Raw genomic sequence first — 26293 nt, forward strand, 5'->3', positions numbered from 1 at the left:
CTAAGTAAGAAAACTGTTGATTGTACTTTTAGGGAATTATTCAGACTAATGTGGACGTCGCCTCTAAAAAGAGCATCATCACAAACAATTTCCAGTTCCTTCTGTATTGTTCTGGAGTCACTGCAGGAGTGATGGAAATGATGGACACATGGAGCCATAATTAAACTCTCATTTACGTTGTGTTTTAAGTTTCCTTTTCAAATATATCAGCTGTGAACAAGAAGCCTAACCATAACCCAATTAACATACAGTATAAAGAAGAAATTGCTGAAACCTAACAGCGCAGACTAAACTTAAAATGACAGCGTCATATACAAACATATAACAAAGACATATAACATATAATATGTAATAATAATGCTCTCTATTTTATGAAAATTCAACAAGTACCGGTAATCTTTCTTCTTATTATTCTCTATGGTTATACACCTCAAATTTATTGCGTTTTATGTCATCACATCTCTATCCTCAGGTCTAGCACGGCTTTTCCAGTTACAGAGGAGATACTCACGCTGATTTGAAACTCATAACTAATCTTCATGGTGAGATACTATGAGAGATAAGAAAGAAAGTATTTTATTTGGAGCAAACTGGCCCCTTTAACAAAACATATATGAATGTCTATTTCCTGACCTCCACAGTCAACTAACAGACATGACTGTTTAACTGCCTTATGTGTCTTTTTATGTACTCGTCTTGTTACACTGCACTTACAGATGTAGTTATGATGTGTATGATGTGACTGCTGCCACATGGGGGCAGTGTGGTGCCATATTCAGCAGCAGGAAGTGATGGGGCAAGTGTCGTTATGTATCTCAGACAGAAGTCAGTGTTGCGCCGTGTATTCACTGGAGTACTTTATATGAGAAATGCACTGTATCAGTTCCTTGAAATAAAAATAAAATAATGTATATCATGAAACTGACAAAGATTCATTTAATTTCAGCTTAAAGCAAAGTCTATTCAGGGTTTCGAGGTTTTGTAAATCTTGGGTTTGGTTCAAGTTGAGTTCTCGTTTATACATCAAAGACCTTAAATACAAAACTTTGCACATCTTTTGCCTTATGATTATTATTATTTTGGGGATCCCAGGTTTCAACACGAGAGAATTAATCAATCTTTTAGATATCAAACTGACACTGAAACACGTGCACCGTATGTTTGCCGCACTGATGAGTTTAATTTTAGTACAAGGAAGTGCGTAGTGTGATCTGTCAAAGGTGAAACATCTGGCTGGATTTCATTCCTGTGCTCACTAGTATACTATTATATGTAGCCTACATCAAATACAAAATGCATTAACAGTGCAGAGAATTTTTTTGTCTCTACATAAACTTTGTCTAACCAGTTTTGTGTTTTACAGTGTATTATGGTCATATATCTTTATACGACCATAACACACTGTAAAAGACAAAATATGACACCAGTAAAATGCTGACTGGCTCCTTGTTGAAAACAAGGTCGTGCTGATAAACAACAGATGAACTAAATCCTGCACAGTAAGAAGTTTTGGCTGTGGGAGGTGAAGGCATTCAGAGAGAGAGAGAGAGCACATGAGAAAGAAATGCTGCAATTTAGTGCAAAGGTTAAGAGGATGTCTGAATAAAGATGATTATTTCAAGAGCTGCCGTCTTTGAAGAATTTGACAGATAATTTTGTGTGATTGAGAAATAACTACTACTTAATCTAAGTGAGGCTAAATTTGTGATAATTACATGTTGATTATCTCAGAGCAATTTTGGTGTCGGTCACTTCAAACAGATGCATCCATCGGCTGTACTGCAGATCTGTGCAGGAGTGGGGAAAACCCTAGACAGGTCTCCAGTCTATCACACAGCTGGTAAATAAAGATGAACAACTCTCACACACCTTGTGGGCAATTTAACCGGTCGGCCTCATATGCTTGTCTTTGGACTGTGGGAGGAAAAGATCCACCAGAAAGGCCTCAAGCCCGGGCGGCAATCAAACCCAGAACCTTCTTCTCACAAAACACAATCAGGGTTATTTGGTCAAATGAGAATGAATTGACATGTTTGTGTTGAACTGCATTACTCAGATGAAGATGTTAACTGCAATAAATCACAGTTTAGTTTATCATCATGTAACTGTTCCCTATCATGTGTTTTATCAATGAAAATTGATTTTTATATTATTCCAGTTCAACTCTTTACAGCATTTACCTCAGATTCACCATTAGCAGAACACTCTCCCTTCCACTTGAGGGCATCTATTACAATAGGGATTGGATAATGTTTCTCCAATTCTGCTGGAGAGACTCTGTATCATGAGACGAGACGTCAGAGTACTTTGGAGGAAAATGTCGTCTTTGCAGGTCCTGAGTTGACCCACGGAAAATGGGTTAAAGGTTACGTAAAGAGAGTTACTTTTTACTTCCAGCCAATGGAAATGGAGCAGATCGGTTGTTTCCCTGTGTTCAGGAACGCAGCGATGAGCCATATAGATGCATATTTATATTATCTTTAGCTAGCAGCCATCAGCCCAGCCCTGCACAAACAGTTTAAATAGCCTAACAATGTCAGAAAATGAGATGTGTAGATACATTCCCACCATCTATGGTTTGAGCGTAACTTTATCTTAAGGACAGGAATGAAAAGCAACACAACCAGTTGTCCAAGAATGCAATCTGATATGGCTGACAGCGTAAAGACAAATTATGGCGAAAACAAAGTATGACTGTGTGACATGCACGTCAGAAATGATATGATAATAATAATAATAATAGGTGGTGTAGGAGGCTCTGGTTAATGTACAGTAGTTTACATGTTTTCTTTATATTTACCTTTAGCTGTTGCTCCTAAGGCTTTGTCAAACACTGTTATTATGCACAGTCCCACTGGCTATCCATTTTCTAAATTGACCCTTGGCTAACTGGATCTTTGGGGTAATGAGGTTGTAAATAATTAAAGGGTTAAACTGCAGCCTAAGGGATTTTTATTTTTGTTTTAAAGCTGAGCTGATGGTTGAACAGTATACCATGTTTTTATAATTAATAGTCTATATTTGAAGTCATTAATTGAGTAAACATTTCAGTTTCCCCAGGTATGACAGTTTGTTGTCAGCTCAGATCCCTGCTACATAACAAAACACTAATATTCACTGCTTTAAAAAAAAAAAAAAAAAAAAAAGGAAAAACACATGTTCTTGAACTCTGTTTGGTCAGTTTGTCCAAATCAATCACTTTTTATTGACAATCATGCAACATCCATAAACATGTCAGCATTTGTCAAACTGTACACGGAGAAGCACAAATTCAAATGTAGCTTTTATAATTTGCACATGCTTGATTTGTGATTAGTGGAATTCAGACTATACATAATCTTATATTTAAAAAAAAAAAGACAAAAGAAAAGAGAAAAAAAGCACTTGTTCAAGCATCATCTCCTCTCTATAGAGATAAATATGCAGCTTGGCCAGATTGGGCTCATTGATCTTATGTGCAAAACATGAGACTGAAAACTGGCAATTAATGCTGTAAAACATTTAAATAGATACTGCTGTTGTCAAAAAATAATAAAATACATAATAAGGTCATGATCACTCAGGAGAATTTCATGTTTCAGGGCCACAGTGAGTACAATGTCCTTCAAAAAACAAACAAAACAAAAAAAAACACATACAAATGTAAAAGTTTATTTCTGTAAATGATGACGACACCATCCAGTGTTCCCCGTCCTGTGTGTGTGTGTGTGTGTGTCAGACACTAAATGGCGAGATTTGGCTCTGATTTAGATGTTTTATTTACAAAAAAAAGTGCACATCTGCAGTGGAACTGTATTTACATTCAACAGCTTAAATATCAATTTGGAACAGACACCGAAGAGTCAGCGTGTGGAAAACTCGGCGTATCAATACATAGCAGCACAAACCTCTATCTCATTAAATACAACACAATCATCAAGACAAATTAAATTATAAACCTCTTGTGCACCTTTAACTCTTCGGGTGAAAAGGAGGTCCAACACCAAAACGTCTGGACACAACCACAGTGTTCATAAACAAGTTTCTCACGAGCGTTTCCCTGGTTTTGTCTTTGTCTCGTTCTACTGTTTGTCCGCGGTCAGTCCGTAGATGTCGTCTATTGTCTCCTGGTACATCTTCACAACAATGGGCCTCCTCAGCTTCATGGTGGGTCCTGCACAGATGTGAGAGGAAAAGCAGGTTAGAGCCGATCTAAATCTCCAAAAAACGTAAAGCTGCTAACCCTCAAACAATGGCAAACATTTGATCTGCTGCAGGTTTAAACATGTTGCCAAAAGAGATACGGAGATTTGAATCATTAACTAACAAACAAAAACTCCACAGGAATGTCGCGTGGCTTGAGTCACGGTCACAAGTTGTAAGTGTGATTACAACTTGACCTTAAAAGGGATAGTTCACCCAAAATTCAAATTTCACTCTTTATCTACTCACCCTCATGTCGACTAAGGGTTGGGAGAAGTTTCAGAGTCCTCCGTGCCTTCTCTGAGCTACAGTGGGGCTCCGTGCAGCACTGCATGTCCATATGACGGTTGCGAACGGAGCTCACTTTTCTTCGTCCAAAAAGACACACCAAAAAACACCCAAATACCTCCATAGTGCTCGTCTGTAATGTCCCTCTTGTATTGAAGCCCCAACATGAGAAATTGTTCCGAAAAAAATTGAATAAGTCTATGTTTTAAGGTTGTTTGTAGCGGAAGCTCCCAGTGTTGCTCTTCCTGGTCCGTCCAAATCTCGCACGATTTGCATTGACACCCAGTTCACGGCTCTGCAAATCGCGCGAGATTCCGGCAGAGCAACACTGGGAGCTTCCGCTACAAACAAGCTTAAAACATAGACTTATTTAATTTTTTTCGGAACAATTTCTCATGTTGGGGCTTCAATACAAGAGGGACATTACAGACGAGCACTATGGAGGTATTTGGATGTTTTTTGGTGTGTCTTTTTGGACGAAGAAAAGTGAGCCCCGTTCGCTACCGTCATATGGCAGTGCAGTGCTGCGCCGAGCCCCGCTGTAACTCCGAGAAGGCACGGAGGACTCTGAAACTTCTCCCAACCCTTAGTCGACATGAGGGTGAGTAGATAATGAGTGAAATTTGAATTTTGGGTGAACTATCCCTTTAATTATTTTTTCTCATCAATTCATCAAGAGGTTAAGAAAGTTCTAGGTTCAAACATACCCTCCCTAACCTCTCTGTGCTCGATTTAAGTCACAAGGTTTTATGTATTCATGAAGCTCTGTTTGGCCTTTCTTGTCCTATATTACTAAACTGTTTTCTTTTAATGTGGGATCTTATCAGACACTCAGCTGATCGGATCACTCTGCAGGCGCCAGCTGGGTTTTTTTTACTGACCCTGAAAGATACAGTTTCTCTTTCTTTTTGCACCTGCAACATCGAACATCTGAAAATATGAAGATGAAAAATAATCTATTATAAAAGTGTATTGATTTCATCTTTAGGACATTTAAATCTTTACCTCCTTTTTAGCTGATCTGTATTGACCTGTTTTAATTTCAATTATTGTCATGGTATTTATTAAAGCAGAAGTAAGCGATATTTTTGTGTTAATATAAGTCTTAAATAGTTATATCTTCCGACAGCAATCACTTACATAGAGTGTTTGGACCGAAACACGGGTCTCTCAGTCACTCTGCTCTGCTCTGAGCCGAGGAGAAAACTTTTCTCGTATCCTACAAGTTTTATCCAATGAGGAGAGAGAACGGCATGCAGGGCTGTGTGTGCAGCCAAGGGATGCGCGTGAATGTGGTGACGTAGGGACGAGAACCAATAGATCCATGACGAGGGTGGGGACTGCTAACTCCATCGGCTGACAAGACGTTATGGTGCGTTCAAGGCAACCCGTAACTCGTGTTTTTCCGACCTGTGAAGTCGTACCAGTTCGTTCTGGTACGAGTTCACGGGTCGGAAGTTACGAGTGGCCGTTATAGTGACTTTCACAGGTAAAACAGGTCGGAAAAACACGAGTGGGTTGCCTGGAAAGCTACAAAGTCGTAAGTTGTGACTTGAAGCTGTAATTTACGGTTTCAAAAGCCTTCCTGGAACGCAGCATTAGCCAAAACGACCAGATCGCTTACTTCTGCTTTAACTCTCAAGGTTTTTGCTGCTTTCATTGTTGTTTTATCTCTTGTTTTATCTAAAAAAAAAAAAAGGAAGAAAAACAAAACATCTTCACTCACCCAGCTCTCCTCCACCAATAGAGAAGTCTTTCTCCACCAGGACCCACTTCTGGACCTTCTGTGCGTTGGACGTTGCTTTGGCGTTGACGCGCTCGATGCCCTCCTGAATGGCGTTGTAGATGGCTGGCTCTTTACTGGCTATGATCTCTGAAACCTTGGTCGCCGCGACGCTGTGCTGCATGCAGAAGTCCAACGCCTCGGGGCTCAGCTCGTCCGTGGGGTCGCCGTTGTCATCGACGACGCACTGTGGAGAGAGACGAGAGAAAAGACAGGTTGTTATTATTATGTTTTATTCATTTATTTATTTATTTATTCATTCTGTGGCCGTGTTTTGCAGGAACAGAAGTGCGGTTACTTTGAGGGTGATCATCATGGAGAGGAACTTGAGCTTGTCTCCGAGCAGCATGGCGTTGCTGATGATTGGCACCTCGGCCTTCAGCGCGTCCTCGATGGGCACAGGAGGGATGTTCTCGCCACCGGCGGTGATGATCAGCTCTGTGCAAAAACAGACACAGGTTTAACGTTGTGTTGTTTTTTTGGTATTTTATGCACAAATTCATTCTTTGTGAGCGCACGTAGCAGTAGAAAATGTTTGTTTTCTGTAAAGCAAAAATACCCACTACAAATTAATCTAAAAAGACAAAAAAGAAAAAGTGAAAACACACAAATATAAGAAGTTAGAGCAAGTTTCTGAAGGGTTTTCAAGAGGAAAAGTTAATTTCTTCATCATGTGCCATTTCCTAATTTAAGTCATGAGTTGATGATGTAACTCCAGCTGTGAAATAAATGTACCGTGAATCACGCGGTGATGATCAGCTCTGCAAAAACAGACACAGGTTCAACAGTGTGTCGTTTTCTTGTCTTTTATACAGAAATTCATTCCTTATGAGCACATGTAACAGTAGAAAATGTTAGTTTCTAAAGCAAAAATATTCACTACTAATTAATCTAAAAAAAAAAAAGACAAGAAAGAAAAATGAAAAACACACAAATGTAAGAAGTTAAAGAAAAATTTGATCATGTACAATGCTTTTCAAGAGGAAAAGGCAACTTTTTCATCATGTGCCATTTCCTAATTGTGAGAAAATTGAGATGATGATGTAACTCCAGCTGTCAAATGGATGTAGTGGAGTAAGAAGTAAGAATATGATATAAATGCATTAAGATCATTTCTACCACTAAGTTATAAGTTTCAGGGAGGTCGTGACTCGTGACAAATCCATGTTTCCAACACATATACAGTAACCGTTCAAAATAAATCTAGTGGCCCAAACTGAGACCATGCAGAGGTGTTTTTAAAAACGCATCTTACCTTTGATTCTTCCTGTGATGTACAGGAACTCCTTCTGGTCGTTTCTCCCCAGGTCTCCGGAGTGCAGCCAGCCGTCCTCGTCCAGAGCCTCTGTTGTTTTGTCGGGCATGTTCAGGTAGCCCATGAAGACGTTGCGACCCCAGAAACAGATCTCTCCGCTCCCCTCCGCGTCTGGATTTTCCAGCTTCGTCTTGCAGCCTGGCATCACCTTCCCGCAGCTGGAGAGACGAATACAACATCATCAACAACAAAAAAGATGAGCTACAACTGCACGCCTTCTTTGAGGTTTAACAATCTCTGGGTTATAAAGCCATAACCTAGAGATTGTGGTTTTATAACTAGAAAAACATTTTATATACTAAATAAACCAGTGGTTCCCAACATTTTTAGCTTGTGCCTCTCTGAAAACAATGTCAAGACAAGCTTTAATGTCAATGGCTTTAATAATAAATGGTGTAAAAATAAGGTTACAGCACTCTAAACTAAAAAATCTGATTTAAAAATTGGTTTTAAATATTTAAAAAAAAGTTCAATAATCACACATGGCCCATAATGCTTTGCTGCTGACCTTGCGATGTGGTAGCTTCTGTTAATGGAGACCGTGTGCGGGCCGGAGCTCTCGCTCATGCCGTACAGCTCCATCAGCGGCATGTTCAGGCTCATGAAGTACTCCAGAGTCTCCTTGGTGATGGGGGCGGCGCCCGTGAAGCAGATCTTACAGCGGTCCAGGCCCAGAGCGCCACGCACCTTCTTGAAGACCAGATTGTTGGCGAGCATGAAACCCCACGGCACCGCATTCTCCCTGTAACCCAGAGGACGAGGTTAGAGTCACATCTGTATTATGTATTCGGGTAAATGTGTGGTATCGCCAAAGACGGTTTAGACACCGAGACCCCCCATGACGAGTCAGCTTCCTGTATACATTTCGCGTGGGTTTCTGCACGGCCATGCCCTTTTAGGAGACTAGAGGCAGCCTTGAGTGCATTGACTCCAATGGGAAAATTAAACGTGAACACAGATTATGGTCAATTCTTCCGCCCCACAGTCACTGAAGTAAATTTTGGACTAATTTTTCACAAGCCACGTCTCTTCTGAACATTTTGACATGATTATGGCTTTGTTCAAGACCTGTCATGACCTGACAGAGTTGTTTTCGAGGTAAATGCAGAGAGCTTACCGAAAAACTGTCCCTGAAGACAACGCGCATCAGCCGTTTTGCATGAATTTACCTCTAAAACAACTCCGTCTGGTAACGTTCTGTTATCATCTCATAGCGTGGTGAATGTGCAGGTCACAACTTGTCCACCAGAGCGTTTTGGAGTTGTTGGATTGTGTATTTGAGTTTGATGAGAGAAACCAAGAAATCCCATTAGCCACTGTAGCATAGCTCTGAGCAGCTCGCGGCTCTGCTCCGCCGTTCTACAGTAAAAATAGCTTGCCCCGATAATTAAAGGTAATGAACCTACTCTGAAAACTATAGGGATTATGGCAATGGGCCAATTTGCCACAACTGTCCCTTTAAATAATTTTCATCATGCTAAATATGACTGCTAGCTGTGTAATATAAAACATATAAATATCTCACTTTCATCTAATAATACATTTTATAAATCCCCACACACGGTCACAGCACGAGGTGGGGGGACGGGTGACCACGCCCACTTAGGAAACAGGAAGTGTAACCATTTCATATCATTGGAGCAGCCTCTCATGGGGTATCTTGGTATATAAAAGTATCTTTGGTATCGCATCTCGTCTCTGAGTACGGACGGATGTTGGAAGCTGCTGCCGTCTCACCCGTTCATGACGCTGTAGTTGTACTGCAGGCCGATGGACTTGGCCCAGTCCGCCACCCTCTTCCTCATCGGGGACGACTTGGCACCGATCGCTTTCATCTTCTCCTGCATCTTCTCCCACACTCGCGGGACCCCCAGGAAGTAGGTGGGCCGGACCTCTCTCAGCGTGTTTGGTAAGGAGCCCTGGTGGTGAACCAAAAAGAGAGGAGGTTGTAGTGAAGATAGGAAAACTTTCCTCATGTTGTTACATGTTTGTGTAAACAGTGGATGTCTTTTTTTTACCTTGAGGGCATCTGGCTCTGCAAAGTAGATGGTGGCGGCGAAAGTCATCCCGATCCACATGTCAAACATCTGGGCTGCGATGTGGCTGAGCGGGAGGTAACTGACCACCGCCTCCGAGGCGTAGGTGTAATCCACCAGGCTCGCTGCCGTGCGTGCCGTCCATGTCAGCTGCACATTGACAAGTGGGGGGGGAGTCATCACAGACGTTTAGTGCTTTCTTCAGTTTTCATGATTATAGCAAAGAAACATTTTGAAGAACGGGCAGAAACAGCTGTCAGATCTTATGAAACTATAAGAATTGATCTGGATGAGACATCAGTTGTGTCTGCTTTGCTGTTCATTTCATTTTGAGCCAAAATAAAAAAATATATATAAAAGTTTAGACAGATAATTTGTGTTTAGTGAGTAAGTATAGATAATAACTTCAACAAAAACACAGATTGATACAATTTCATCTAAAATGTCAAAGATTTTTGGCAAAACAGGATCCAGGCTTAACTTAAAGATTACATTATTCTTATATCAACTCCCTATTTACATCTATACTGTATATGTTACTCCAACGGGGCTTAGGCATGTACAGACCCTATAAAACTACATGTATAAATCAGTACCAGCTTTTTTATAATTTATTTATGAGCCTACTTTGTTTTACTTCAATCACAATTTCTTTATCATTTGATAAGCCTGTCACACCAATAACACTGTCTGATCAATATAAAACAGAAAAGAGCTGAAATTATTAGTTTAATTGATTGACAGCAAAATATAGAATAGGCAAGTCTTTAAATACTCAGATTATTCAATGAATTTAAAGATGTCATCTTAGGCTTTGGGACAGTTTCTTGGTTTTTGTTTAAATAAACAAAATGATTTTACAGGTGCAGCAGAATTTAGTTGATGATGAAAACATTTAAAATCTGTTTTGTGTTGTGAAAGCAACAGAAGTTAAGACGAGTAAAAGGAAAGCCTCTTGTGGATGACACTCACATTGTCGTGGCTCAACATGACTCCTTTGGGGTTGCCTGTGGTTCCAGAGGTGTAGATGAGAGTGCAGCACTCGTTGGCGCGGAGACTGTCGATGACGGCGTTCAGCTCCTCGTCGGACACGGCCTCTCCCAGCTTCATGAACTCTGCCCACTGCAGCAACACACAGGAGACCGTGTTTAATACAGTGACTGCACTGAACAAAAACGCAGCTGTGAGGCTTCATTTATTTGCATATTCTTTCTTATTATACACCGAGTAAGAGAGATGATGATTTAGTTTTAAAAAAGAAAATCAATAGAGCAATACATCAGATGATTTGAATGTGACTAATCTATTGGCTGAATAAACGTACTGTGTAGAGGAACGGTGCTTTCTGCTGCAGCTCGCCTTTATACTGGACAATGGCTTTCAGGTGAGGTAGGTGATCTTTAACCTGTTGGGAAAGACAAATTGTACATGTGAGGATAGATTCTTTTAAAAAAATGTTTATTTCCTCCTTCTGTCTTTGCAAAAAGTCACTACAAGGACAGTCAGTACGAGCCGATGCCGTAATAATCACGCTGCTGACCTGCAGGATTTTCTCGAGCTGTTTCTGGTTCTCCACGACCAGGACGTTGGCCTCGCAGTTGGCGGCCACATACTGACAAGCTTCGGCGGAATTGGTCGTGTAAATCCCAGTCGCCAGACCCCTGTGTCACAAACCAGAAGAAAACACTCAGTTGAATTCATGCATTTACGCTGAAGAGGCACTGTACATTTTGCACATTTGTCCACCGTCTCAAATAACAAACTGGCTAATGATTACAACAACCTATTTCTTTCCATTTCAAGATTAGATTAACCAGTAGAGCCTGAAATAAAAACACCACTTCCTCAACAGAGTTCCTGCAGGGTTCACAAAGTTAAATTTAAGACTTTTAAACACACAGAGAATCTATTTTATCACCTAATTTTACAGTCAAACTGTCCAAAGTGAAATTAGAGTATGATATAACCGGGGATCATTATTGTTATATGATTTTTCCAATACAAAATGCACAGCAACATATTAGAATAATCCCTATTTCATATTATTGACCAGTCTCCTTCAGCAAAATCCAATTGTTGTCTCTCAGTATTTACAATAAGATCTCATAACAGCCTGTAATCACATACAGAAACATTTCTACTGCCTACAGCTGGGAAATGAGATGACTGAGGCCAATCCACTGCTCTTTATGACTAGTCAACACCTACACATAGAAGATTCAGTACAGTACTGCCCTGGCCAAAGTCAAAGTTACATAACAATCAATTCATACACAAATGTAAAAGCTTACACATTTTTAAACCACTTGAATAAACACACTGAATAAACCAATCCAGAACAACAACTTCATGATATTAACATATAAAAACAGCAACAGCCAGAGGAGATCACAGAGTTTCTGCATTAACAATTCAGACTGATGCAGGTGTTTTCAAGTTTTGGTTCAGTGGATCAACAGGTGAGGGCAGAGACACAGAGACAGACTCTGAGATAAGAAGCATGGACGAAGATAATTGTGCAGCGTCATGTGAAACTATGTCGGGACGGCTCAGGAAAAAAAAAAAAAAGTCTGACTTCTTCAAATATGATCTTACCCGGCGAAAATGCAGCCGATGTCCGAGATGAACCACTCAGCAGCGTTGAATCCTAAAATCCCGACACCGTGGTAACGCTCCAGCCCCAACTAAAAAAAAAAAAAGAGAGAGGAAAGATGTTCATTTTTTTTAAAGAACATGTATCTTTAATGAAACAGTGGCACAGTGCCTCCATTACTTTTGACCTACATCTCGTTTCACTCCAGCTTATATGAGACATGAACATGGCCGTGAAACAGGAGACGTAAGTAACTCAAGTTGTGAATTTCACACGCCCAAGTGTTGGTTTTCAGCGCCCGTTCTCACACCAGAAGAGATCATAGTGTAAATTCTTCTGTTCTTCTGTTTACAAAAAACAGCAGGGGTCTGTCTCACCTGTGCATCTTCAAATATGGCTCATGTAGAAAATAAAGGTTTATAAATGTAAACAGAGTTGCAGGTTTCTGTTTATTTGCTATTCGCATTTGTCATTGTTGTCAGGGATGGTGTTAGTGGATGTAATTATTCTTTCTTACTTTCTGTAAAAAACAAAAAAAGGAAACATACGGTAACTGTCGACTGTTAATTTCTCTGTTAATTGGTTGGTTTTTCAATAAACATATTTGAAGCAATAAAAGTAAACGTCTGGCACCACTTGGATTTTGGTTTCAGTGGGGTGTTCACATGTAAATGTAGTGGAGCACTCAGACCTTGTAAAACTTGAATCACATATTTCAGGCACTTAAATGTAAATGTAGAGGACATACAGTATAGAACAACATTACAATGATTGTAATTATAGAAACTTGATCTCAGTTTCAAAAGGTCATGCATCTGCTGCGCATAACTGGTTGGTTTACCACGACCCAAACAATAGGTGAAGTGCATCAAAGTCAACAATGAGCAGAGAGGACACTAGTGTCACTGTAGTGCTCACTCTTGTCCTAGTTCTTGATATAGTTTAAGTGCAGTTGTTTGAAATCGCCTCAGTTTGAACTGTGTTGCTTATGATAAATGGATTTGTCTCCAACTACACTGCAACACAACTGCATGTTAACTGAAAGTTGAGTTTATATCAGAGTTTGACTTCATCTTTCCACAGAAGTTCAGATTCAAATGCTTAAATTTACTTTTGCTTGGAATTGAAAATATTTTGAAGCTTCAATATATATTTGAAGAGGTATGTCAAGTGGTTAATTCAGTCAAATGTTCAAGAAAAGTGAACGAGAATTGATGACGTATTAGGATCTATAATTAGCACAGAAGGAATACATTTAGTTCACTTAAGAGCCATCAATCTTCAAATTTAGTTTTATTTTTCTCTGTCTGTTTAGTTACTGCATCTCTGCATTTTTACTGCAGTAGTTTGTGTGAAAATGTTACAGTTTCTACTTTTTAAATTGAGAAATTATCCTGAATTAAAGCTCAAACTAAATGTGCAGAAGTCTAAAAAACAAAAAGGTAAAAAGGTCACTCCACAAACTAGTACTTCCTGATAACCAAACAGCGGCGTACTCTACAACACAGTCTATGCACAACGGTGAGTTAATTGACAACAAACAAACCTTGAGGAAACTTTTAGCAGCTGCCCGACACTGCTCGTAGTACTGCCTCCAAGTCAGCGTCTCCCACTGGCCGTCTTTCTTGGACACCAGAGCTGGGACGTCCGGGTAGCTGTCCACCGTCTGCAGCATCATCTGATGGACGGTCATGGGCGTCTCCGAGGCCTGGCCCGAGCCCTCCACCCGCAGCCTCACCGCCTGGTCGGGCCCGGTGCTCCATAGCTGGTCGGCCGGGGTCAGAGTCGTGGCCACATTGGCCGTGGACAGAGGAACTGCCTTTGGCTCTTCTGCATTGGGACAACAAGGGCAGTTGCATTTACCCGCCATGATGATGATGAGTGAAAAAGCGTGATTCACACACACACAGAGAGAGAGAGAGAGAGAGAGAGACGAACACACCGACACCGAGACACTGCAAGTCAAGTGTGCTGCTCTGACTGCAGGAGAGGAGCCTGATGGTTAGTTAACGAGAGGACTGCAGACACCTGTGAGTGCGTGAACACCTGCTGTCATAGCAGCATGGTCTGCAGAGAGAGGAGGAGGGGGAGGGGGAGGAGGCTCCTGTTACCTGAGACAAAACAGGAAGCTGCAGGAATGTCGACACCCACCCACCAATCAGGTTTGGTTAGAGGAAGTATCATGTTTTAAATGCAAAGTATTAAGCTACAGGTTTTAATCTAATGCAAGAAGGAATAATTAGTACTTTCACTGATTCATAACAATTCCCTCCTGTTATTTTCTTTTTATTCTTTTTAAATTATTGTATTTAATGCCCCCCCCCCCCTCCCCATCTTCTTATTCCTGAGTCTGAACAAAACTTGAAGATGGTAGCTATCTATTTTCTCACTCTTTCTTCTTCTTCTTTTTCTGGATTTTAGTGAACTACTGCAAAATGTATTTTAAGTTTCAAACTGAACTTCCTCTTGCAGGTTCACACCACATCACCGAGCAATGTATGTCTTGTTGCAGCACCTTTCACCTCAGGAGCATTGCTCTGTCACTGAGGCATGTGGCTGTGAAAACTTGAACTTAAGTGTTTTCAAAAAAGAATTCATGTCTCTATCAACAGGTGCTTAAACGCTCTGCAAATGACTTTCGTCTTGGGTGCATGCTCCAATACGATAAATCAAGTCTAAAAACTCCCACAGATGTCATTCTTCAAATAGCACAGTTTTCTTCTTCCTCTTCCTCTTTGTGTGTTGTTTCCCATTCATCACTCTCTGACTCTTACCCAGTGAAAGTTTCTCCACGGCCTCCTCCAGCTCAGGAGACGTGGCAAGTTCGGCCGGAGCCTCACAGCAGCCGGAGGGTTGAATCTCCTCTTGGATCTCCGAGGCCGATGTTGCACTGAGTTCGGCTGCTGCTTCTGCTGCTGCTGTGGCCTCTCCGTTAGACATAGGAGGAGTGGAGTGGATGTCTAAGTCGGTGGGGTCTGACAGAGTCTGTGCCTTTTGGGAAGGGATGCTGTGGAAGCCGTTCAGATGTTATGAATGAGAATTGATTCATAAAAAAAGAGCATAAAACATCACTTTTAGATACACTTTGTTTCTAGTTCTTATTGTCCGTACCTCTCAGTGTTAGTGTCCATGACTGCGGCTCCGTTGCTCTTAGCTGAATCTCCTTTAACGCTCATCTTGCGTTTTCTATAATTAGAGAAACACTGTCTTCAGTGGACATGAATTAAATCAGCATTAAAACACTTGCAGACGTCCTCCGGCACAGATTAAGAACATCAATTATGAAACAGCGCCGCTCGGCCTATTTATACCCAGACTTGACACTGGTCACTTCACAGTCGTTGCAACAGGTCAGAAGAGCCAATGACCAGCAGTGCTTGTAATCACGTAGAGCAGTGGTCTCAATGTTGAAACTGTGAGGACCGTGCCAGATGGCATTGGGACATCGGCGTGCACTCGTGATACTCACCTTTGATCCAAATAATCACACGTTGTAACTGAATCTGCAGCATCTCTGTTGACACTACTTCATTACAACTTTTTAATAACGACAGCTGAAAATCTATTTATCCAACTGGACTTTTAAATTACTAGTTCATATTTCGCTTTTCTCACTAGTCTCTGGTTTTGTTTGCATTTATGTATTTTTATCATCAGCTGTTTTTCTGCTTTAGTTTTACTTTCAGCTACAACTCCTGTACATATGAAATATGCTGCATTAAGTAGGTTTTTTATTATCATCTTAATCAAATAAGATAAACAGGATTTAAAACATTAAATAAAATGCAAATATCATCAACTCAACTTTTATTCTCTGTGTCTCCATGGAGGCAGTGAAATAATGCCATCTAGTGTGTTTATTCTGCAACAGTAGAAACAATTCGCTCCACACACGTCCTCAGATGTCAAGACGTAATCAGTCAGTCAGAACAAATTAGTGACATATTCACTGACTGACATGAATGCAAAAGCTACATTTGTAATAATAAGATCAGATAAGATCAAGATCAGTCCACCAGGCAGAATCTCAAGAGTGACCTCTGGTTTTGAAGATAACTTTGGTCAAGATTTCAGTGGAGCAAAGTTCACACGCCTTACAAAACTACAGTGTGGCAATAACGAAGAGGCAGCAGCAAAGTCTTTGCTCTGGATTAGGCAATTAGCTTAATTAAGTCACACAGAGAGCAGGTCTCAGTTTCATTATGGGCTAAGATGATTTGTACATTACCCAGAATGGAGATGTCGAAAGAAGGCGTGCATTGTGATGAAGGCAGCGAGCAACAAAAAGAAGAGAAACACAAGTCCTACAGTCCCATAGGAGAGAGTGAAAATCCAGCCGGCGTACTGTAGTTAGTTACAGATGTTTAGTCTCAGAAAATAGAGATGAGCTCCAGGTGAAGAGAAGTCATGTTTGCAGCGGTTTGTTTAGCTTTTTAACCCGAGCCAATCAAAAGACGGCGTCTCTGTTGACCAAACAACAGAAGTCGAGGAGCCTGCCCATATCAAATGGTGGCTACGCTCGTCCCTCAGTCATGTGTTTGTCTCAAATATATTTACCATAAAGTACATCCCCCCAGGGGGGCTGCTGAGTTCAGTTTGCTTCTGTCAATATTGCAAAGACTGTGTGATGGTCTTCGTCATTCAGTGTTTAACTCTTAAATTCAACTGTGAAATTCAGTTTTGCAGCACAAAGAGTTTCTATGTGTAAGTGAATGTGGAAATTTCCCCCCAGAAGACAGCACATTCATGCCCTGTAGCACTTTTTGTGACGACACAACACATCATTTACACCCTTCAACATCAGAAAGCATGTGTTAAAAAGAAAGCCTACCTTGTGCAGCGGCGACAGAGCTGAATGGCATCAAGTTGAAAGCAGCAGGCAGGTTTCAGGACAGGGTTGGATCAACCTTTGCTCGTCGCAGGTGCTCGACTGTTACCCCCCCTGGAGGAAACCTCAGCCTATAGAGGGGTGGGGTGGTTGGGGGAGCGGTTGGTAAAGGGCACGCGCTCACGCCTCGTCCAGACTTGCACAATCGATCCTCTGAACACCTGCCGTGTCGATCCAGTTAAAGATCCACCAACAAACTTGACCAAAGGTTACGTCTCTTCAAGGTGAAGAGGACCTGACCCACTGGCAGTCTGCAGCTGGTGCAGTCCGGCTTTGTTTATATTAAATATAGAAACACGGCGACAGCTGTTGGCACTGGCAACCGATGGTGACACTGCAGGCGCATTTAACACTCAAGTTCAAGCGTCCCCTGTAAAACAATACTTTTAGTGGGCGTGTGTGTGTCGTATTGAGACGTTTAGTATCCCAAATTGACTTGTGAAGATGGCCATTATCAGATAGGCATGACGCGGCCTGTCACAGGAAATAATGATAAAACTAGATAAGTTCTCCTCTGGTTTATGAGCATACACAAGACTTTGACCCATAAAACAGTTATTCAATAGTTGAACAAAACTTGTGCAACTTTTTCCAACCAGACTGTCACATCGGGGGAAAATACATTAAAATATTACACCTATTTTTCTGAAAAACCTCTAAAGGATTTCAATTTTACACCTAAACTACACCTGTTTTTGTCATCGGTATGAAATGGAAACTAATGGAGCGTAATGAGTTTATTTAGCTGGTGCAGTTTAAAATCAGTTTGTCTTAAAAAATCATTAATCCAGGCCTTGTTTCCTATTTCCTCTTGACCTGTGTGTGTATCTCAGAGCCACGTCCGTCTGATAGCTGCGCTTAAGAAAGTGGACACTGTTTAGCAAGTAAATATAGAGGAAAGTTCAGCCCCCTCCGTTCTCGAATGACTCGCAGTAACCTCGGCTCGCGGGCACCAAGGTCACTGAATCATACCACCCAGTCACACCACAATCTCGCCCCCTTCTCCCACCCTCCCTGATAAATATCTGGGCACATGCCGTCTGTGGGGGGTGGTCAATGATTAGCAGCAGAACGACTCATCAGTGCCAGCAGCTCTACACTTTTAGTGTGGTGTTGCTTGCATTAGTGTTGCTTGTTCCCAGTGGGTGTCACCTTTGGATTAGGCACCACTTGTTAAGAAATTATAGGCTGCAATCAATAGATGAGTTAATGGTTAATAAATAAATGTTGTTTTATTTCATCTGTTGCCAGATACGCGGGTTCTTTTGACTTTTTGTTGCTGTCAGGGTCCTATGTATTTTCAGCTCAAACGTGCACTTTCTTTGTTCCGCTACAGTACTTCACCAATTTTGCGTAGAAATCCGTCAAATTGTTATTTCTAATCTATTTCTATGTTCAATATTGCTGCCATTTTTTTACCTCATTTTTTTTTTACTTTATCTTTGTCTGTTACAAAAAACTTGATTGCTTTGTTAGTAACATGTATTTTATCCAATGTGCACCTTCGATGAAAAGAATATTTAGAAATAATAATAACTTTCTAAAATTACTATTACTCAAATGTAAAGATCAGCTATAATCCATTAATATGTCATAATGTATCTGAAGTGGATTAAAAGGTGTTAGTAGTTTTGAAGAACTGAGTTGAGTTTCCAGCTACATCGTTAGAAATAGTGTCTTTATTTGCATTTTTACAATTATTATTATTTTTTTTTCACATTTGTTAAAATCTATATATTTACATTTCATATTTTGTGTGTTGAAGAGGGTTGACAATACAAACTTTTGCATGAACTCCACCCATCATATTGTATATCGCCCACGGGACTAACAACACATGAAAGTAGCTCAGCTGACACACACATGAACATACACAAACACATACACATGCGACACCATTATCCTGGGGGCCAAGTCATCTGTCTCCCTCCCAGGACGTGGATGTGAAGGTGGTAAACTGACTGAGCGCCGTGTTTTCCATCGTTGATCACTGTGGAGAGCAGAAACAATCCCAAAAATTCAATGTGGAAGTAAATAAACATCTTATATTTTCACATTAATGAGTGAAGGTGTGTTATTGTACGTCAGCTACACAACAACTTACCCACTCTGTATCCTTCAACTAGAGATTCTTGCGCTGCCACTTTTTTAGCCACAACCAACAAATGTCCCAAGAGCTGGAAGTTGGGAAAACAAAGAGGTCAATTATATTGTTTTATTGGATGTGTGCAGATTACGTTGTTAATCATTACTCAGTGATGGATGAGCTGCAGACTGGAGGAAATTTTTGGAAAATCGACCTTTTCTTTTTTGTGTGATTAAACCTAGAAAAAGCAGATTCTTGATGTCTGTTTGGATAGTTGATATGGTTGTCAGATACTTTGGTTAATTGCCTCTATTTATTAAGTACCAGTAGATATCTTTACTATCCCAAGGACTCTTATCTCTTATCTTATCTGGATTAAAAATATTCTTTCCAGTGAAGATTTTTAGTATCAATAAACACTTCTCATATAGATGATGAGATGGTTTAGCAGAATCTTTAAGGATTAGTAAATTAAGATGTTAGATAAATATGTCAGATATGTGGCAAAAGCTTTTAATCAACAGTTTTTCGGTTAATTCTGTAAAAACAACCAAACAAAAACATGGTTAGCTCCAAAAGTAATAATATATGAGGGGCTACTACTCCTCAGCTTGGTGTGAATCTGTCCTGAAGCCAGAACAAAGTGGAAGTGCCAGTAAAATACGGTACATTTATACATGCAACAGCTGGTCCTGTGTTTGAACTTGGGGGGAGGCCTTGGGGGGTTGCTGTGCTGTGCGGATTACAGTATTTGTTTGAATGTTTTAACACCACTCCCAAAGTCTACAGATATGCAACTTAGATAAACAAAAAAAAAACACATGGGCACACATCACTGTGCAGCCTGAAGCGTATTGACGTCCTGTTTATTTGCATACTTCTGGCCTGGGGATATATTCTTAATGATTAGGGCTGGACCCCTTAGTTTCAATTGCAGACATTTGACGTAGCAGGCATTATATATTTTAGACTATGATGTACTTCCAGTTGCTCCAGGAGAGTGGAGGCAGCAGATTATTGTCCCTATGTACAACAAAGACATATAGTTGCACTGTTTGGCTGCTCACCTACTGTTGGTCAGTGTTTAGAGACATGTAAATGTGGTTGCCTCTGTGTGTTATAATGTGACAGACCGATGACCATGATGCCATTGACCATCCCCCATCTCCTCACCCCCAGCCCCAGTGTATGTGGGGATGGGTTCTTGGATGGAGGAGTAATTTGTGGACCTCCTTACCTCAGCATCGTCATCTTTGGCCTCACTTATTCTGGGAATAGGAATCCTTGGAATGACCAGGAAATGAACAGGAGCCTGCGGCGTGATATCCCGGAAAGCCAAACACTGTTCGACACAAGAGATAATGCATATATTTTAGATCTTATATTAAAGCAGAAGTAAGCGATCCGGTCGTTTTGGCTAACTTCTTGTCAGCCGATGGAGTTAGCAGTCCCCGCCCTCGTCCCTACGTCACCACATTCACGCGCATCCCTTGGCTGCACACACAGAGAGGACCGCCCCTTTATGGTGTTCTCTCTCCTCATTGGATAAAGGTTGTAGGATACAAGGAAAGTTTTCTCCTCGGCTTACAGCAGAGCAGAGTGACTGACAGACCCGTGTTTCAGACCAAACACTCTATATAAGTGATTGCCGTCAGAAGATATAACTATTTAAGACTTATATTAACACAAACATTCCGCTTACTTCTGCTTTAAGATTAAATCCATTTTTAAAGTGAATACAATCAACTCCCAAAGTATGTTTCAAAACCCCAAAGTAGAATATTTCCACCCTCATGTGGAAATGTTTCTACTTGTTTTCATCAAATGTGGCTCTGTATTTTCACTTGTGTCAGCTAAACTCTCCTGCAGGTTCTTTGCAGTCATGTGGGGGTCGAGCTTTGCTTCTCTAACCAGCAGAAATTTGGCTGCTGATCTTGTCTTAAGTGCAATTTTAGATTTACTTAGAATCCGTGTTGGAGATACACATCTGTCTCAGTCATAAAAAGATGTGTGTGTAGAGGGGAGGGGCTCAATAAAGATTAGGAAATTGATATAGTATCACCTCATAGATATTGCGTATTTTCTTTCACCCCAATTATTTCCATTTTGTATATTTTGTGGCCACTACTTAAATCCATTATCAGACTTTCAGTCTTATTTAGAGAAGCCCATGGCTGTAAAGTCAGACAACTTACAGATGTAGAAATGTCAGCTCCTAAAGACAGTACTTCACCTTAGGGCTGGGCGATAAAACGATAACGATATATATCGCGATATAACTTTACTCAATAGCAATATGAAATGTGGTCGATAGAAAGTCGATAGGTTTCATTCATTCATGTTTTGAAACAGCCAATGAAAACGAGAGTTGCGCCGCGCTGAACCACTGGCTGAGCCAGCAGGTTAGATTGACACAGCACAGGAGGACTGTACACAGCACAACAACACGTGGTAATGTTTGGGCTGCTGCAGCCTGGCGTCAGCAGCGGGGCATCGCCAGTAAAAAAGAGAGAGAGAATGAGTGTTGCCTCGAAAATAAAAATGGAGGAGAACGAGTGACCGCGAAAAGACGTGGTACGTCATGTTTACATTAACCCAGATTGATTGAACTCTAATACAGTAGGTGTAAACAACCCTAAACTTTAACCACGGAGACAGCAGGCAGTCGGAGCGGCTCGCCGTCACACATCAAAGGGAGCGCAGTCACGGCGTGGCCGCTCTGCTGCTGCTGCTGCTGCTGCTGCTGCTCCTCACACCAGAGCGACACTGTTCAGCTGTGCCGACCTAAACACTGGCCACTTGCGAAGCAAACGCTAACCGCAGCGATTTCTCTTCCTATTTCTTTTTCAGCCGGGTTTAGGCTGAGAATGATCACTAATTAGACGGTCCGGGTTTTAATTTTCATGTCCGTTTATAACTGTAGCAGCAGCAGAGAGATGGAGCAGCTCCTGTATGGGGAGCCTGGCTCTAGTCTGACCTAACTCCTGTCTGATGTAATGTCACAAAACGCCTGAACAGCGGAGTGATAATGTCTGTAAAAAGACCCAGTGCTGTTGTACTGTATATCAGCACTCATGTATGTCTCTTGTCCAATCAAATTATTTGGTTGAAACTAACTGTATATAATACCAGTTTTATTTATCTGAAACTGTTATTAGGCTACTCATTGCTTTTATATGTTAATCATTACATCTGAAATGTTCAATTTTTGACGAAAAATAAATATTTAAATCAGAAATAACCTTCTGATATCTTCAAATCTCACTTGTGAGTATGATGGAACATTTAGGCTTGACAAAAACAGTGACTTGAGTCCTATCGTGATATATATCGATATCGACTGATATGAAAAAAATTATCGTGATAGGATTTTTTCTCATATCGCCCAGCCCTACTTCACCTAGTTTACATAATGAGTTGAATGACAGATTAATGAGCTAAAAGTACTAAAAAATGCAAGGTTTCTTTAAGTGCATGAAATAAAAAAAGTACATGAACATTTGAACAAATTATCATTTTCAATTCAAGTTTGTTGTTTCAAACTTAATATGTTGTTTACTCTGGGGTGACCACACTTTAGCACACATTGTGTTGATTTCAACTTTATCAACAAGTCTGTACTAAACTATCTCCAGGCTCCACGTCAGCAGAGATAAGACATGTTTTTGGGGATCGTGTTTCTCTATTGTTTACCTTCTCGTCCTCATAAATGATATCTGCAGGGATGCTTCTGTCAATCACTTTGGAGAAGATGGTCGGAGCTGGGGAGCCGTACTTCCTGCTGGCCTCCTCTGCCAGCCTCACCTCGTCGCTCTTGGTGCACAGTGGTCTCTGCAGATGGACAACACACATGACTTACAACAGCTATACAGTGCATTGCATTCATTCATTCATTCATACTGTACCCCTTGAACTTTTCCACATTTTATCACATTACAACCACAAACTGAGATGTATTTCATTGGGACTTTATGTGATAGACCAAATGATTCATGGTGTTCAAGATTGGGATGGAAGTTCACCTTACAGCAGGACAATGACCCTAAACACACAGCCAGAGCCACAATGGACTGGTTTAGATAAAAGCATATCCATCCCTTACAATGGCCCAGTCAAAGTCCAGACCTTAATCCTGTTGAGAATCTGTGCCAAGACTTGAAAGCTGCTGTGACGCTCTCCATCCAATTATCTGACTCAACTGGAGCTTTTCTTTTCAAAAGAAAATTGGTTAAAATTTGCAGTCTAAAGATGTGCAAAGCTGGTAGAAACATACCCCCAAAAGACTTGCAGCTGTAATTGCAGCCAAAGGTGATTCAACAATTGACTCAGGGGAGGGGGCTGAATACGTATGCACGCCACACTTTTTTCAGATTTTTTATTTGTAAAAAACACATACAATCCCAATGAAATACATTTTAAGTTTGCGGTTGTAACGTGACAAAATGTGAAAAAGTTCAAGGGGTATGAATACTTTTGCAAGGCACTGTTACAGCTGCTGCTAACATGCTATCATAACATGAACGCACCATACAATAAAGCAAACCTCTTGGTGGCGAGGCACTTGTGCAGATTTGCCACAGCCACCGTCAGAGCTGGTAACACACACGTTGTTGTCCAAATGTGTCGCTTCGGCTGCTACATGAAATAAAATATTTATGATGATAAGAGCAAAGGTGAATGTTTTTAGAGCAGCTACCTCGGATCGACAGACGAGGTGCAGCCGGTTGAGTTGTGCCGCTCCGACCCCGACGAACCGTGTCCGCAAAAGCTGACGACAATACATGGCTGGTTAATCTAATATTATAGTTTTCATTTGTTTAACTTAAATTCAAGTTATACGGTAGTTAAACACACAAAATGACACTGTGCAAAAGTCTCGTTCACTGGCCAAAACACAAAACTCTGCAGCCGTCGACGCAGGACGCACTACGTTGATAATGGTGCGTTCACGCTTTCACGTCACAGTAGGAATTTTAAAATCCCTCCTAAAAACCTACCTCTTTTAGATTTAGATTCGATTTTATTGTGCCTTTATCTAATGTATTTATTTGCAATTGTATTTGTTTGGTGCTATATAAATAAAGCTTGACTTGACTTGACATACCAACATGTAATGAAGTACCGACATCAGTCATTAAAATGGGTCTCATATTCAAGTGAGACATGCAAAAAGGCAAAAAACAAACAAACAAAACCTTTTTTTTTTCTAACAGTTGTAAGACATAACTTCAATGATTATTTTTTAAATACATTTTGTACGTGATCGTCTGCATTTAAATCGTTGTATCCTTATTATAATTTTTGAACAACTCAAAATTACGACATCTTGTAGTGTCTCCAAAGGGGTCTTTTTTTTCTTTCTTTTTTTAATTGCAGGGGACGTTCAAGAGCGTCAATGGTCGACGGCTTGTTGTTGTTAACCCTAACCACGAATGTTCTCTGGCATTACGTAAGTAAATTACGTAACATGGCATAACACTGACATAAATCACAATATCTACATACCTACAAATAAATAAAATTGTGTTTTTTTTTAACTGAATATGACCTCGTGATTTCGTCCAGGAGGGGGCGCTATGACGTCAGCTGAAGTTGTGTTTACATTGTGTGTGTGTGTGTGTGCGCGCGCAGGCCAGAGAGCTCACAGCGTCACAGCGACATCTTCTGCCCTCGCGGCGTTACTAACCCAGGGTTGCCAACTTTTGGTCCTGGGCTGGAGTGAGATTCTGTTGACGGGGGGGGGTTGTCTATAATAATAATAATAGTTACCGTATGTTTTTTGTAGTTTTTCTGTCTCTCTCTTCCCCCCCCCCCCCCCCCCCCCCCCCCCCTCTCTCTCACACACACACACACACACACACACACACACACACATTATACCTGCAAACTGAGTAGGCTAGAGGTAATAGGTGACAAAATACGTATATCCCTCTAGGGGGGTCTGGGGGCACCCCCCCAGGAAAAAATTGTGATTTTAACATGTATTTGAAGCATTCTAGTGTACTCTGAGAAGAAAATAAAGGGAAAACACAACATTTGCTTCAGATAACAGGGAAAAAAACAGATCTGTGGTTCCTATCATTGTATGGCTGGAGTGTATGAAACTGGTCTAGTGGGGAGCTCTGGCTTTTGGCCTGGACCAGCCTACTACAGCCTGATGATACAAGTCAGGTCCTGAAATGTGTGTTTCTCTTCTGTAATAAACATTCTACATACCCATTCGGAGTTTGCAGGTATGGCCCACGTGCATGCATGCGCAGTTGCGCACACACGTACACAGACGTACACACACACACACCTGTTGCTGCGCTGTCTCTCTCTCCTCTGCTCTCTGGACTGAGCTGCCTGGCTGTACTTTTGTGCTACCCAGTCTGCATCTTGATGTTATAGTTTTCAACGGACTGGCCCAACCAGCCCGACCGCAGGCGTCAGTTCGAGCCGCGTTCAGTCTGAAAACATAACTCGGTCAGGTCAGGTTGTGCCTCGGGCTTCGCTCTCTCCCTCTTTTTTTTGGCCATCGGATTCGGACCAGGTCGGGTCCAGGCTTCAGCACCGTGCCGCTGTTGGTGGAGGGGTGGGGGGGGGTCGCGGATCGACAACTCCCCGTCCTACTGTGCTCTGCTGTGATCACAGGCTTGAGCAGCCGTCCAATCGACACGCGGATAAGCATCACACCAATCAGAGAGCCTATTGACGAGTGCCAAAGCTTGCTTTGATTTTTTTTTTTTTTTTTTTTGCCAAATCGCTTGATTTTGGCGTGAGAATTGTTTGAGTGGCGTGAGAGCGTGAGACAGGACCTAAAAGCGTGTGACACACGCCAGATGCGTGAGAGTTGGCAACCCTGTACTAACCTCACCAAAGCCTTCATGATTTTCTTTTTCAGTAATGCTTTGCTAAAATGTCACAATGTTATCTAGCTTGGAAAAAAGGGAAAGCTCATATTGCAGTCTAATAAAGAGCCTGTTATATATAGACGTAGGAATACTACAGTGATTTAGCTGCTTCACTCCTGTATTTTTGGTTTATTATGAGCAACCTTGGTGAATATTTTTAAATAAATCAAGCCACACATGAAAAAACATTTTACGAGTAAAAAACTTGCATTTGATTTTTTATTAAAAG

The 26293-nt window shown here is 41.1% G+C and overlaps 2 protein-coding genes across 4 annotated transcripts; both read right to left on the minus strand.

Annotated features, from left to right (window-relative positions):
• Nucleotides 1-3740: 3740 nt before the first annotated feature.
• Nucleotides 3741-17127, minus strand: LOC146981038 (long-chain-fatty-acid--CoA ligase ACSBG2-like). Of its 2 annotated transcripts, none has more exons than XM_085785974.1 (15): nt 17029-17127; nt 15309-15383; nt 14972-15204; nt 13744-14027; nt 12200-12288; nt 11145-11265; nt 10929-11009; nt 10577-10726; nt 9587-9754; nt 9306-9487; nt 8077-8310; nt 7509-7726; nt 6552-6691; nt 6197-6440; nt 3741-4153 (listed from the first exon to the last, which is right to left on the minus strand). In XM_085785974.1, exons 2-15 carry the CDS (start codon nt 15371-15373, stop codon nt 4062-4064), a joined length of 2301 nt encoding a protein of 766 aa, XP_085642100.1. In that variant the 5' UTR covers nt 15374-15383; nt 17029-17127; the 3' UTR covers nt 3741-4061. The 2 variants fall into 2 exon arrangements, with proteins under 2 accessions (XP_085642100.1, XP_085642099.1); XM_085785973.1 differs by lacking the exon at nt 17029-17127 and adding an exon at nt 16426-16633.
• A 1618-nt stretch (nt 17128-18745) lies between these two features.
• On the minus strand, nt 18746-24085 carry hint2 (histidine triad nucleotide binding protein 2). 2 transcript variants are annotated; one of them, XM_085785976.1, is made up of 5 exons: nt 23868-24085; nt 22865-23002; nt 20409-20513; nt 19190-19262; nt 18746-19075 (listed from the first exon to the last, which is right to left on the minus strand). In XM_085785976.1, the coding sequence occupies exons 1-5, from the start codon at nt 23952-23954 to the stop codon at nt 18984-18986; spliced, it is 495 nt and encodes a 164-aa protein (XP_085642102.1). In that variant the 5' UTR covers nt 23955-24085; the 3' UTR covers nt 18746-18983. The 2 variants fall into 2 exon arrangements, with proteins under 2 accessions (XP_085642102.1, XP_085642101.1); XM_085785975.1 differs by having other exon boundaries at nt 18747-19075; nt 23715-24073.
• Nucleotides 24086-26293: the final 2208 nt, after the last annotated feature.

This window comes from Trachurus japonicus, chromosome 9 (assembly GCF_045865225.1).
Source record: "Trachurus japonicus isolate A0001 chromosome 9, Traja_1.0".
NCBI classification, from domain to species: Eukaryota; Metazoa; Chordata; class Actinopteri; order Carangiformes; family Carangidae; genus Trachurus; species Trachurus japonicus.

Excerpts from the sequence above, each read along its gene's own strand:
- LOC146981038 (XM_085785973.1), bottom strand. The coding sequence starts at position 16,457 with ATGCACGCCTTCTTTCGACATCTCCATTCTGG. Across the intron at positions 11,266-12,199 it reads ATCGGCTGCATTTTCGCCGG|GGGTCTGGCGACTGGGATTT; the intron begins GTAAGATCATAT and ends TTTGTGACACAG. Across the intron at positions 7,727-8,076 it reads AGAAGCTACCACATCGCAAG|CTGCGGGAAGGTGATGCCAG; the intron begins GTCAGCAGCAAA and ends TCGTCTCTCCAG.
- hint2 (XM_085785975.1), bottom strand. The coding sequence starts at position 23,954 with ATGTATTGTCGTCAGCTTTTGCGGACACGGTTCGTCGGGGTCGGAGCG. Across the intron at positions 23,003-23,714 it reads AAGTGCCTCGCCACCAAGAG|AGACCACTGTGCACCAAGAG; the intron begins GTTTGCTTTATT and ends GTCCATCTGCAG. Across the intron at positions 20,514-22,864 it reads TCATTTATGAGGACGAGAAG|TGTTTGGCTTTCCGGGATAT; the intron begins GTAAACAATAGA and ends TGTGTCGAACAG.